The 14277-nt window shown below is 37.5% G+C and overlaps 1 protein-coding gene across 1 annotated transcript in view; it reads left to right on the plus strand.

The window, feature by feature from the left end:
• The window catches only part of smpdl3a (sphingomyelin phosphodiesterase acid like 3A), a 33486-nt gene extending 20601 nt beyond the window's left edge, over nucleotides 1-12885 (plus strand). The window contains exons 3-7 of the mRNA XM_048597037.1: nucleotides 946-1088; nucleotides 4230-4408; nucleotides 7898-8078; nucleotides 9886-10010; nucleotides 12540-12885. Coding sequence (XP_048452994.1) covers nucleotides 946-1088; nucleotides 4230-4408; nucleotides 7898-8078; nucleotides 9886-10010; nucleotides 12540-12845 — 934 coding nt within the window. The 3' untranslated portion in view covers nucleotides 12846-12885. The remainder of the gene's footprint in view (nucleotides 1-945; nucleotides 1089-4229; nucleotides 4409-7897; nucleotides 8079-9885; nucleotides 10011-12539) is intronic.
• Nucleotides 12886-14277: the final 1392 nt, after the last annotated feature.

Raw genomic sequence — 14277 nt, forward strand, 5'->3', positions numbered from 1 at the left:
GCTTTCTGAAGAAGGGTCCAGACCCGAAACATCAGCTTTCCTGCTCCTCTGATGCTGCTTGGCCTGCTGTGTTCATCCAGCTCTATACCTTGTTATCTCAGATTCTCCAGCATCGGCAGTTCCCACTATCTCTGATAATGATAGATTGTGAAATAGTCATGCAGCACAAATCCTACAATGATCACTTTCAGTTTTATGTCAACAAAGTGAATTATGAAGCACTGATTTCTTTTGTTTAACTACAATTTTTCTTTTTAGTTTAAAGGGCAGCAGATTTAAATGCCTTGACAACTTGGCAGTTCCAATGGGATTGTAATGCCTTGACAGCTTGACTGTTCTAATGTGTTTATTAAGCTCATATAAACATTCGTGTCTGCTTCTAACATGCCTAATGAACACTTCTTCCAAAAGTTTCCCTGGAGCTTTTCAACGGCACACTTTTCCAAAACACCACTCCAACACTTTAAAGAGCTCTATAAATATTAGGTCTTCTTATTAAAAGTGTGAAGCCCACAAACTGTATTTTGATAATCCCTCTAATAAAAATTGGATCTGTTTGAAGGTAGTTACCTCTGTATACGGATGTGTGACATAACACCCACTGCTGGTTCATTTCACTCCCCGCCCCCTGCCAACCGTTGAAAATATTTGGTGTCAGGTTCAGGGACAGGATGCCTGGAATTGGCACTCAAAGGAACAGAAGAGCCTGTGTCTATCATCATGCCCTGACTAAACTAAAAAAACAAACCTGCCCTTATTCGGTCTGCATACTATATTCAGCAAACTGTGTCTAAGCCAGAGCCCCTACCTCTCCACCCACAGGGGGAAAAAAAATCTCAGGCCTATGACTGCTTCTATCAAGAATATTCCAGCAAAAGCCAATACAAGAGGTCAGGAATGGAAGAATAAAATATAATCATAAATATAATTTTTATATTGTAACACTTCTGTAAAAGAAAATGATAAAATTCTGTTTTTCTTATTTTGTCAGGACCAGCTTCCCGTTAATGTAAGTGATGTTTATAATGCAGCGGCTGACATGTGGAAACAGTGGTTGACACCAGATGCACGTAGGACTTTGCAAAAAGGTTAACATTTGATCATAGATGCTTGGATTTTGATTTTAATTGAAATGAGACATTTTATTTTACTGCAAAATATCACCTGCTAATTGATTTTTCTGTCATTTGTGTATTTTTTTCAAAATGTTACATAAAGGTATACTTGAAACATAATCCAAATAAAGTGTCATAGTTGTTACAACACAGAAAGGGACCACTCGGCCCATTAATTTTCTGCAACTCCTACACTATTACATTGCTCTACCTTTGTAGCCTTGAGAGTTTATTATCTTCATGTACTCATTCAATTTCCTTTTCCAATTAATGATTGTCACTGCTTCCACTATCATTTTGGTAGCCAGTTCCAGGTCATTACCACTTAATGTATAAAATAACTCTTCACAGACTGTCCCAGGTCTCTCTCTCTCTGTCCCATCCTTTGCTCCGCCTGGCCTTTGTATCACTTGCTCAAAATCCTTGAATCTATGTTCTCCAGTCCTTGAAAATCAGCAAATAGAAACATACTTTTCTATATCTATCATAACTCAACCTACCATAATCTTGTACATTGCTATCAAATCTCCCCTCAATCGTGTTTTCTCCAGGAGAACACCCACAGCATCTCCAACCTAATCTTGTAGCTAAAAACCTTCGGGCCCATTCTGATAAATCTTTTCATCCTTTCAAGGATGTTCATATTCTTTTGTAAAGTGTGGTGACCAGAACTAGAAGCAATGTACTTACCAGACTTCATCAGACATTTACAAAAATGTTCAGTATGACTTAGAGACAGTAAAGACTGTAGGTGCGGGAAACTAGAGTCAATAAATGTGGAGCTGAAAAAGCACAGCAGGTCAGACAGCATCTGAGGAGCAGGAAAGTCAATGTTTTGGGTTGAAACCCTTTGTCAGGACTCCATGGACTCAAACCTGACAAAGGGTTTCAGCCCAAAACATTGACTTTCCTGTTCCTTGGATGCTGTCTGACCAGCTGTGCTATTGTTTTCAGTATTATTTCCCTGTTTTTGTACTTATCCTCTATCTATGAAGCCTAAGATCTCATATTCTTTTCCTTTGAAAATGAATTCTTGTTAATATTTAAAACCAAACTACAGCACAAGTTCAAGTCACGTTATTTTTCCCAGTGTTGCATGTGCCTTAGCGAGTTGGTATTTAGGTGTATCATATCAGAATGTACAGTCGACCTTAGTTCAGTGGAGTTTATCTTAATGGCACTAAATTAAAATGTAAGATCTATTAGTAGCAAGAAGTTGAATTGATAGGATAACCATTTTCACTTCCCTGTACTATTATTTATCTCATTTATGCATGTAAGATTAAACTTGAGCTTCCTTACTGCTTGAGATGGCATGCTGGACAGATCTGTCACATTAATGCTTTATTACCAATTGCTTAAGTTTTGAGTTATGTCCTACATTAGAGTAGAATGCATGAATGCAGATTAAAGGTATGCAGTGACAACAGTCTCTGTGAACAAGTTTGAATATCGTTATGACCACAGGGATAGGAAGCCAAATCAGACAAACTATCGCTGGATTTGCAACACTGTGAAATTAAAACACTCAGTGACTGTCATATGCCCAATTGTTTCCAACCAGAAACTGAAAACAGATCTTGTATACCAAGTTTACAACCTAAACAAAATTAATAATTTACCATTAGTAATGTAACCTTAGCAGAACACAGAGAAGCAACAAGATAATCTAATGAACATCTATGATTTAAAGTCCAACTTTTTGATCATAACTTCCACTGTCATTAACAGACACAATAAAGGGATAAAATGAATTTTAAAAAAAATGCAATTTCCCAGTTCAATGAGCTGTTTCAAATAATGGATACCTGGCCTTCATGAAATCCTTAGACAATGATTTGTTCATAGGCACGTAGAACTGTATATCCTGCTTGAATTCTGAAGTTACCGGTCAATGCAAACCGTTTCGACAGACCTCCAGAAACATTTACTTATTTTCTACAAACTGGGATTCTTTTCTCAGAACATTTAGCAACTCAGTAGAAAATTAGAGCAAGAGAGTAGAACACAGCAAGTCTCTGGAACTTAGAAAAGTCACTCTCCTGCCAAAACCAAGTCAGAACTGTTTTAGTTTTCTTTCCAATCAACATTCCCTGTGGTTGGCTGGAAAGTAATGGTCCTCCCTTGATTGACCAATTCAACATCCAACCAGCTGCCAGCCCAGAGCATAGCAATAGCTCAGTGCTGATTCATCTAGTGTTCTTAGAATAGTAATGAAGTTGTATTATCTTCAAGGCTACTTCCCAACAGCATACATCTGTCTTTGTCCTCTTTTAGAAGAAACTGCAGTTCAAAGTTCTTCTTAAATCACTGTTGCAAACCAAAATAAAAATGAGAAAAGTAAAAGAATAGTAGTGAGGGCCCTGCAATATATGGTATAGACCCAGTCATTTTGAATTCAGTAACACATTCTCATTCCCAACCTCTCACACTTGTTATCACTTAGAATCAAACTGATTATAATGTACCAACTGACTTTCATTCAGTACAACAGAATCACCACAACTTATTAAATCAGATCAAACAAAATTTTATTTTTTAAAGCAGTTGTTCCAGCCACATTTTAAGTGGAACATTTTAGGTGTTTTTCAGAATTGGTCTTTCAAAAATAGTAATAATTCTGGACCAAATTAAAAATAAAATGTTTTTATTTAAGTTTGCTCCAAGTTTTTGATTGTTTGTTAACTGTACCTTTGTCCCAATAGTTCCCCTCTGTACTGTCTGCTGTGTTACGGATTCTTTAATTCTATAACTATAACTGTAAACTAGAATAAAATGGCTTAGTAGAATGCCTGTACAATTAAAGCCAAAAAAATTTCAAGATTGGAGGGAGAAATACTTCAAAATTAATTGTATTTGTGTGTGATGTTTCTCAAAATTCCACCAGTTTGTTTCCTGGTGCGTAATAATGTTTAATTCTTAATGAATTAAAATCGCAATATATTAAGCAACTCTATCATTTTAATATTCAAAGTCAAGTAATCATGAGATTTCCGGTTTCTTTCTGTTACAAGTAATGGTCCCCTTTGTCAGTTGATTACATATTTTGGAGGCTCTTAAACTTAATCCCTTTTTTGCATTTGTGAGTTTGCCTTCCATTTTTTTTCCCCATAGGTGGGTTCTACACCCAAATCTTTAATTGTAATCTTACTCAGCAGACCCTCAGGATAATCAGCTTAAACACAAACTTGTACTATAGCCCCAATAAAGAGACTGAGGGAATTCCAGACCCTGCAGGACAGTTTGTGTGGCTTGAAGATACATTGAAGAAAGCTCAACAAAACAAAGAGAAGGTAAATCTGTTTAATAGTCTTGCAATAAAATGTTTTATCTTATTCATTCATGGAATGTGGAGATTTTTAACAATGTCAGCATTTATTGTCCATCTCTAATTGCATAAGAAGAGTCAACTACATTCTATGGGTCTGATGTCACATGAGGCCAAACCAGGTAATTTCCTTCTGTGAAGACATCACTGAGCCAGATGTATTTTTATAACTATCAACAGTGGTTGCCATCAGATTAGATCTTTCTTCCAGATTTTGTTGAATTAAGATTTAACCATCTGCCATGGTGAAATTTGAATGTATGTTGTCAGAACATTGGCCTGGGGTGCCAGATTGCTAGTCCAGTGACATCATCACTATGCCTCCAGTTGAAACAGATTTTATATTCAGAACAGTAAAATATCTGCTTTTTGTGCAGTACTTTGGAATATCCTGAGAAGGCATTGTAAAATCCAAGTTGTTTTGTTAACCATGTTATATATCTTTACAACATTGGTTTGGTGGGAAAAATAAAGCTTGCATTGCATTTTCTAAGGAATCTTTATAGCTAGGGAAACCACATGATTTCTCCTATTTTGTCTATAAGACATGGCCTTCATGGGTAAGCTTCAATTCACTTCTTTTGTATTAGGAATGAGTCACAACACAACATGTTCCACATAATGAGGGAAAGAGACTTTTCAAAAACATTACATTCCTATATTTTGTTTTGTAAATTTCTACAATTTCTTAAAATTTTGGGTGTTTTTTTTTCGAATTGCGTTTTTTGTTATAGAATAAATTATAAACTTCCTTTTTTTGAGTAATAGTCATAGAATGTTGGGATTTGCAAAATTTTTGCAATGTGCTAAAGAATGCAATTCACTGGCATCTTACAGGCTAAAATGGGTACTTCACTTGAAGACTGAAGGCAGTCAAAAACCGAAGTGTTGCAAAGTGAGCCAGCATAACGGTTTCTGAGAAGTAGATCTTTTATCATTCTGAGAAATGATAGATTAGAGATCGTTGGCACTGTATAAAACTGGAGCTTTTGGAAGTAATCTATTGCATTTGATATCTTCTACAATAGATATTGACTGCATTCACTTTAGATGGTTCACACCTTTTAAGTTATATTGACCCCAAGTTGAGCATCTAAGCTCATGACTATGACAAGACTAAGACCTTCTGTTTTCATGCCTGTAACATTAACTAATTCGGGAGGATTTATGTAAGATATTTAATGAGGATGTCAGTGGCTAAGCCTGCATTTACGACCTATTTCTAAATGCTCAGAGTCAACTACTTGGCTGTGACCTATTGTCAAGACCAGGTCAGGATGCTAGATTTCCCTCCCCAAAAGACATTAGGGAACCAGTTTTTTTTTTAATGGCAGTCTACAGTGGTTACATGGTCACTGCTTGGCCAGCTATTTATTCCAGACTGTATTATTGAATTTAGATTTCACCATCTGCTATGAAACCATTTCCTCTCAACTTTTGCCTGGTGTTCTGGATTACTGGTCCGGTGAAGTGACCACTCTGTCACCATTTTCGCTCTGTCATAATATTGAGCAAAACCTTGAACAATGTATTTAGCCTTGATCTTCAATCAATGGTGAGACAGGTATTTGCCACTAAACATGTGTAAAAGTACAATCCTGCCTTTTCCGTCAGCTGTAGCCACCCCTTTTAAAGTCATGAGCTGAGCTCTGTGTTCAGCTCAATGACAGGCAATTTTCTCTTGACTCATTGCTTGCAATTTTTTTTCTTAGCATGTTAATAACAATAGCACTCCCTGGCTCCCTGTCCACATGTTTGCCGGATATGCAAGGGAGTGAATTAAATAGGATTCGGGAGGGAAACCAGAGTTGCTGGGAGTATAGCTAGGCAGAGATAAAGGCACAATAAGTAGGTAGACCCAGAAAACTCCGAAGAGACGGGACTGTTTCCACACTCTTGTTTTGAAGAATGTGTTCCTAGCAGGCTGTACCTGGAAGCACTCCTAAACAAAAAAAAAAAGCATTACAAGTTTTGTGCAATCAGTCCAAGTTTCTAACTTGGTGCACCTGGACCTATCAGTGTAGGCTCGTCCAGATACCATTTAGGCACATTGCAACTTCTGGCTTCTAAGGTAAGAGGGCTTCCTGAAAATTGTAGCACTCCATAGAAGTGAACATCACAGCATTCTGTGCTGTTGGGACCAACAGAATCAGGTTTATGTCACTTTAGCAATCTGTTGTTTTTACTGGACGCAGCTAAAGCCAAGGCTGAATATTGCAAGAACTTGTTTATTAATTCTAAGCAATCAAGAATATAGAGAAAAAAGATGCTAAATAGCACTGCTGATTTGACATGTGAATTGAAAGTTGTTTAATCATACAGAGCTTTAATATTGATGAAAATAGAGACATATTATTGAAGCTTGTTGTCTTGCATCCATCAGGTCACTTCACAAGAATACAAATTCAAAGGGAAAACAAACACTTGCACTACATGAGTAAAGAGAGCTGTTTGGTTGGCAAATGGACTGTGCTAGAGATATGTCCATAGAGAATGCAGAAACCAGTGATGATTACCAGTCAAATGTGAGGTTTTTGCAATTCATACTGCACATATTGACTCAAGGCATTGCCCTGGAAATGAACTAGCAAGTAGTTGCATCTATTTTGTTGAGTTGAAACAGTCACAAAATTTTGCAAGCAGAAGTTGGTTTGGTATGGCCAGACCCTTGCTTGTTGTGAACAGCTGAAGGGATATGCCTTTGATATGATATGTAAGTCTTTGGGACATATGGTTCACATACCTGGCATCACACCAAAACTGAAATTCATACATCACATTACTTATTTGTTGATGGGCAGACATCTTCACCAACATGTACATGCCCTGCGCTGGTTTCATCTCACCTCAATAGGTGACAACCATTTGCTGATTCATTTCTCAGGTCAGTGCCTTAACAATTGCAGCCCAACTGCCTGATTTAAAATCTAAACAGATCCTGGCAGTTAACTGTTAGTCATAATTAATTGGCTCATTCTTCATAGCCATAACTCTACCGATCAAAAATCAACTTAACCAGAAATCAGTTTCCACAATCTCCTCTGATGCAGTATAAGTCTTGGTTTTCCCTTTGAATGGGTATTCTTGCACATTGTCTTGATGAGTGCAAGGCGCAAAGTTTGGACAAAATATGTATTTTTGCAGGCATGCATATGTACTAACAGAATATTGGACAGCTATTATGCATTTATCATACATTTACTTCAAATTTACATTGCAATTCCTCGACTAAGTCATACAAAAGCAATACAGATACCCCTAAGCAAAATGGCTGCTTAATTTGGGAAGTGGAGGGATAGAACTGAAGAGCACTAACACTTAAAATATACAACATTTTTATTGCTTTGGGTAGAATTTCACATTATGTATCAAAAGATATGTTAAATGAGGTTTGAATAAAGATGCTGTGTTAAATGAAATTTGATTTCTTATGAATCATTGTATTTTCTGACAGGTTTACCTCATTGCTCATGTTCCTCCAGGCTACTTGCCAGACTCAATGAGCACCACTGCAATGAGGGAGAAAGATAATGAAAGGCTGGTGCAAATTTTTCGCAAATACAGCAAGGTTATTATTGGGCAGTTTTTTGGTCATACTCACAGGGATAGCATAATGGTCCTTCTGGATAATCAAGGTAACATAATCTCTGTTGTGTCTCCTTTGTGTTGCTACTATTTTCTCTGTCGCCTTCCCTAAGGAAAGGGATAGTAATTCTCAGAGTTCTACCGATTCTCTTTTTTTTAATATATATAAAAACCCAGAAAATACATCATGTGGCATCCATAAACATTCTGCAAAGGTAACTAAAGATGGTGATCCACCTGAATGTTTTGCTGTGACTCCTTTAACTGAGCCACAGAATTATTCTGGGCTCCTTGTTCCATCAGAGAGAGAGAGGGAGAGAGAGAGAAAGCTGGAACTGTCAAAGAAAGGTTTCATAATTATAGCAGTCAGAAAAGCTGAACTGTCTATGGAATTTTAAGCCACAGCAATGAAGCGGAGACCTGGAAAGACAGATTACAGCCCATGTTTCTCACTCCTACATGGAGATCCAGCTGTGAGGACTTGAGTAACATGAATTCTGTCAAAAAAAAAAGGAGGAAGTAGAGATCCTGGAAACACCACATAACGAGGATCCAGAATCTCCAGAGGGTGGGAAAGTTGAGTGGCATAACACATTCTGCTGTTGGACCCGACATTCTGACTTCTCAACATTTTCACAGGTCTCCTTAGAATAATGCAGCTGCTCTTATTCCTCTCTCTCCTACTGCTGTTTAAATCCCCATCTGAGCAGCCAATTTTTACATTCACCGTCATTCTATTGCCATCTCGCACCAATATGTCGTCATCTACAATTGTTGCACTTCCTCCTATCCATGGAAGCTATTTTGAACACGCCAAACACTCAGCTTTCTCTCTTTGCAGTACAAGATAGAGCGCAACCTAGGAAAGTCAGATACTATATGGGCATGTGGTAGGGGGGTGGGGTTTGACCCTACATTAACAAGCACCTTGAGGCCACTGGAAATACCTGCCCTTTCGGAAGAAATCTTGTTCTAGGACGTAGCAGACACAAACATTGAGTTGTCATGAGAAACCAAATCTCCTGAGGCTTTGTTGTACAAACCAACTGAGAGTGTTAACACTCAACTGGTAGGACATCCTCACCTCCTTGGAGCTGATATGTGTGTCCATTCTCTCTCCATTGTTGCCCTGGTAGTTAAGGATGAATTGAGAAGACAGTGTAGATGAAACCACAGTGACACTTGATTTCAGACATTCAGACTCCAGCTGAGAAATTGACACAACGTAATTTAGAAGTTAGCTTAGAGGGGTGGTATGTAGGTAGTGACTCTAGTCTGCTGCCATCATTGTTATGGAAACCAGTGTTCACAGTGCTCTGCAGTATGTTACATTATTTCACAATGTGGTTTTCCAACAGATTAAGAGAGATGTGTGCCTATATCATCTGTAGTTTGGACATCAATAGAGATTGTGAAGCAAAGAAGAAATGGCTTGTGAGAAGGATGCTTCTTCCCCAGTCTCACTGTCCTCCCACTGTCTCTGGTGGTCAAGGCTCAGCATTTATCATTCCATTAGTGACCACAATGGCCACCTCAGTGGATGCTGGGATATGTTCACATACCTGTACTTGTCAAGACAGCCCTGGCTGCCATCTTGATGTGCAAGAGAGGGAAGTGTGAAGGACTGTCAGGCAAATTTCTTGGGTCAAAGGCATGAGAAATGGACTGTCAAAGGCACTTACTGCTCATCAGTGGCATTCAGTATCTTACCAGGGCTATCCAAGTTAGCCCCATATTGATTCAGAGCTCTAAAAGCATATTAATTACAGAATAAATACCTTTTTAAGTATACAAAAGTCACAAAAAGTTTTCAGTTATTCAACCATTTTATTTATTTAGTTGTTTGTTCTTCAACAGACAATCCTATCAACTCTCTATTTGTTGCACCAGCTGTAACTCCTCAAAGAAGAGCTTTGAATGGTGTAACCAATAACCCAGGATTACGCTTGTACAAGTATGATACAAATGATTACACCTTATTGGTAGGTATCTGTTGGATGCAAGAATTTGGACAACAGTGCTTGGTCATAAAATCAGGAAAATTTTCCCAAAATGCACTTGAAATTGAATTTTTTGAGTTATGCTTCAAGTTTGTATCAAAATGAATATGCATAAATATAAATGTAGAATCTTCCATAAACAAAAACAATTGCTAAATGTAATAGAACATAATTTTTATCTTTCTTTCTATTAAGTAACATTATTTGATGTAGTTAAGAGTGGTGACTTGGAGAAATTTTGTTAAAACAATTAAGATCGGGTTTTACAGCAAAATTTAGCGTTTTCACTAAGTCTGAAGTTCACTTGCATAGTCGGCATTAAAATCATTGCAAAAGACAGTGAGCTGAACTGGTTCTAGGTTAAATTATTTACTAAACAGAATGCTTGCTGCAGGAAACCAATGCAAACCATAATTCATGGCAATATATGCTGTGTGCAAGTGAGTAGGTAAAAATGATGAAGCAAAAGAATTGCTTCTATGTTTTGGGGGCACTTTGGTAAGTGATTGCTTCTGATTGTACCACAAATATCTTTTTCAGTCTCTTAGAAAGTTAGCTATCCACATTTGTTCATTAATTTTATAGGCTAAGACTAACCAGTTCTGTCCTGTAAATATTGGGGTACTAAGATGTTAGGGGTTTCAACAGCATACAGAACTCCAAATGGAGGAACTGTGACACAGTGGCATCTCCCCTTCTAAGGCAGAAGCTATATATACACACACACGTGAGGAAGCGACACCGGACCCAAAACATTAACGTTTTGTTTCTTCCTTTACAGATGCTGCCAGAGCTGCTGAGCTTTTCCAGCAACTTTGTTTTTGTTCCTGATTTACAGCTTCCGCAGTTCTTTTGGTTTTTATATAATATATGCCAATGTTAGGTGGTAAGACTGAGAGAGATTCTTGGTCAACTATATGATGGAAAGAATATTCAGCCTCTATCATTAATGCTTATAGCTACAAACGATTACATGAAAAAGTGTAATTATCACAGCGACGCTAACTCCTCAGCGGCTGTAGATCCAGATTGCTGCCAACAGCATGGTGTTCAAACCTATTCCAACTGGGGCAGTTTCAGAATCTCTCCTAACCATTATGGAGATTGTGGCATTGAAGGTCACAGAACGCCAGAAGAACTCCAAAGTTCCCATCCAAAATGTTTGTATTTGGATATGTCTCGTAAAACTGGGTTGTGATAAAGAAACTTTATTGTTAATCCCTTGTTACAAAACATCCATCTTTTAATTATTTTGGTTCCGTTGTAGCTTGAATGCCTGTTTTCATCTAATTTCATCGTGCATGGTAAGCATTAAAATAATTTTAGGATTACCCAAGCACTTATTATAAGCAACAACAAATAACAGGCAACATTTGGGCCATCTGTCTTGAATATGGCACTGTTGAGTGCTGTTGCTTTGGTACGGTTCTCAAGTTTGTCATCTTGCGGTCCCAAGTATATTCAGCAGATCACAGAACAGTTTCACTTATTTCTGTCCATGATAAGAAAATTGTTGTGTGGTGGAACAGAGCAAGGGGAGAAGTCTCCCTATACTCGAGTTATCTTGCTAGAGTAACTTGTTCAGGTTTTATTATATCTCCAAACACCAGAATGGCTGATAATTTCAAGTGTCAGTCTTTAGGTTAACAAATATAGTTGAGGCCAGGTCAGTAACCATTAATGAAAGAGCATTTTAAAATCCAACTGGCTACCCTAAAACATGGATAATTTCAAGAGGAACATGACTGAAATCTGTTGTGTACTTAGTACTCTGCTTGTGCACGTCCACTTTGTGCATATTAGGTGCACACCCATTGACTTTGTGGACTGCCATCTCACGTCCCAAGAACTTTTAGGACCTATTAGTCAGAATATGTGATACCTCTTAAGTGTTTCAGTCACTTCGGTGTTATTTATCTTTTCTTTCCTCCCTTTTACTTCTGTCTCTACAGCTAATCGAAAATATGCAAGCACTCGGCTCTAGTCTTTTCCAGTCATTCCTCAAGTCTGTCTCAAACAGTCATAACTAAGCATCTTAAATCTCTGCAGTCGGGTATTCTCCTGGAAGCTGCAAAAACAATCTGTGCCAATTAATAAAATCCAAGAATTCCTCTTTCAAACTCCATTTTCCAGAGATTCAAAGGATAATCAGGGAGTTCAATTCAATTCAGTGGTGTTTATCATGTGTTTAACTTACATTTTGTGTGTAGTGATAAACACTACAGCAGGAAACCCATGCAGCTGCTTTTTTGAACTTGTGTGACAATTTCATACTTGCCACGTAAGCTGGTAACATTCTGAATTGTCAGTGTTTCTCTACTTAATGAAAAGCCTCTTGACACCTAATGTACTCCTGGTTTTGCAAAGCCCTTATTTTCTTTACTTCAAATAGTCTATCCACCTAGACAAGAGTTTAATGTAAACAAACTTCTCAGATAAAAGTGGTTTTTAAAAGATATACCAGTTAATAGAATGGAAAAAAATACTATTATTTTTCATTTACTTTTGCAGGATTTATGGCAGTATTACTTGAACCTTACTGTAGCCAACGAGGAGAAAATGCCTGACTGGAATTTGGAATACATCATGACAGTAACCTACGGCATAAAAGATATACAACCACAGTGTTTGTACAATTTAACCAATATGTTCATAGGTCCATATAGTGAGAAGTTCCAAATGTATTATAATCATTATGTTGTCAGTTACAATACCAGCATAGAATGTGTTGGCCTTTGTAAAGTGAAACAGATATGTGCTATAAAATATTTAGATCATGCTTCATACACAAACTGCATTTTAAGAGGACTGAAGTAAGGCCCTGTCAAAGAAAATATATTAAACCCTGCAATCTTCATTCTTTCTCTTCCTCAATTTGTGTTAAAAGCTCTTAATTTCCATTATTTCCTAGTAGGATACTTCATTTAAATTAATATTCCTTACTTTTATTCATTTTTCTTGTACGCTGGTGATTCTGTTTTGCTTTTATTTCTCCATCATCCTGTTTTCCTTATTCCTATTTCATTGCAACACATTTTTTCTGTTAGCATCAGAAGTTATATTTTCAGAGCTGCAGTGGATATTTCCCTATTCTTAGAATCAAAGGTCATAATGTCATACAGTATGGAAACAGATCATTTTTGACACACCATATTAGTACCATATCTAAGAGCTATTCAATTGATCCTAACCCCTGATTTTCCCTAAAGTTCTGCAAGTTATTCCACTTCAAATGTTTATTCAAATTTGTTTATTCTCATTGATTTGCTCCCACCACCCTCCAGGCAGTGCATTACATATAAGCATAACTTCGTATCAAAATTCTGCTTTCTCATGTTACCAATTATCTCAAATCTTCATGCATTTATTACTAATCCCTCTTTATTAAAAACCTTTCACCTCTTTTGAATGCCTCTGTTAAATCCCCCTCCTATCTGCTCTGCTGAAAGGAGATCAACCCATTTCTTTGTCACTGCACATAACTGAAGCTAATCACGACTGGTACAATTCTAGTGAATTGCCTTTACATTCTCTCTCAAAGACTTTGATATACATCTGAAAGTATAATGCTAAGAATTTGGAATGGGCTCGTTGGTTGAGCGGTACAGTTCTCGTTTAGAGGCTTGTGTGGTACTAGTATGCGAGAGGCCCCGTGTTCAAATCCCAGATGAGCCCTGATTTTCTGCCTTGAGACAGGAAAATACTCAAACAAGGAATTAAGAAGGCGAAAAGAGGCCATGAAATGTCATTGGCAAACAGGATTAAGGAGAATCCCAAGGTGTTTTATACAAGTAAAAGGAGAAAGAACATAGTTAGGCTATAGGTAGGTCCACTCAAAGACAAAGGAGAGAATTTATGCGTGAAGCTGGAAGACGTGGGTGAGGACCTTAACAAATACTTTGCATCGATATTCACAAAGAAGAAGGACATGGTAGATGGTGAGTCTATTGGTATTCTGGGGCTTGTCAATATTAAAAAAAAGATGTTGGGTGTTTTAAAAAGCATTAAGGTAGACAAGTCGATAGGACCTGATGGAATCTATCCCAGAATGCTGAGGGAACGCAAGTGAGGAAATTGTTGGAGCCTAGTATGAAATCTTTGTATCTTCTTCAGTTACAGGAGAGGTACTAGAGAACTGGAGAATAGCCAATGTTGTTCCTTTACCTAAGAAGGGCAACAGCGATATTCCAAGAAATTACAGGCTGATGAACCTTACATCTGTCATAGGGAAATTATTGGAGAAGATTCT

Source organism: Rhincodon typus, chromosome 5, assembly GCF_021869965.1.
Source record: "Rhincodon typus isolate 14 chromosome 5, sRhiTyp1.1, whole genome shotgun sequence".
Classification (NCBI taxonomy): domain Eukaryota; kingdom Metazoa; phylum Chordata; class Chondrichthyes; order Orectolobiformes; family Rhincodontidae; genus Rhincodon; species Rhincodon typus.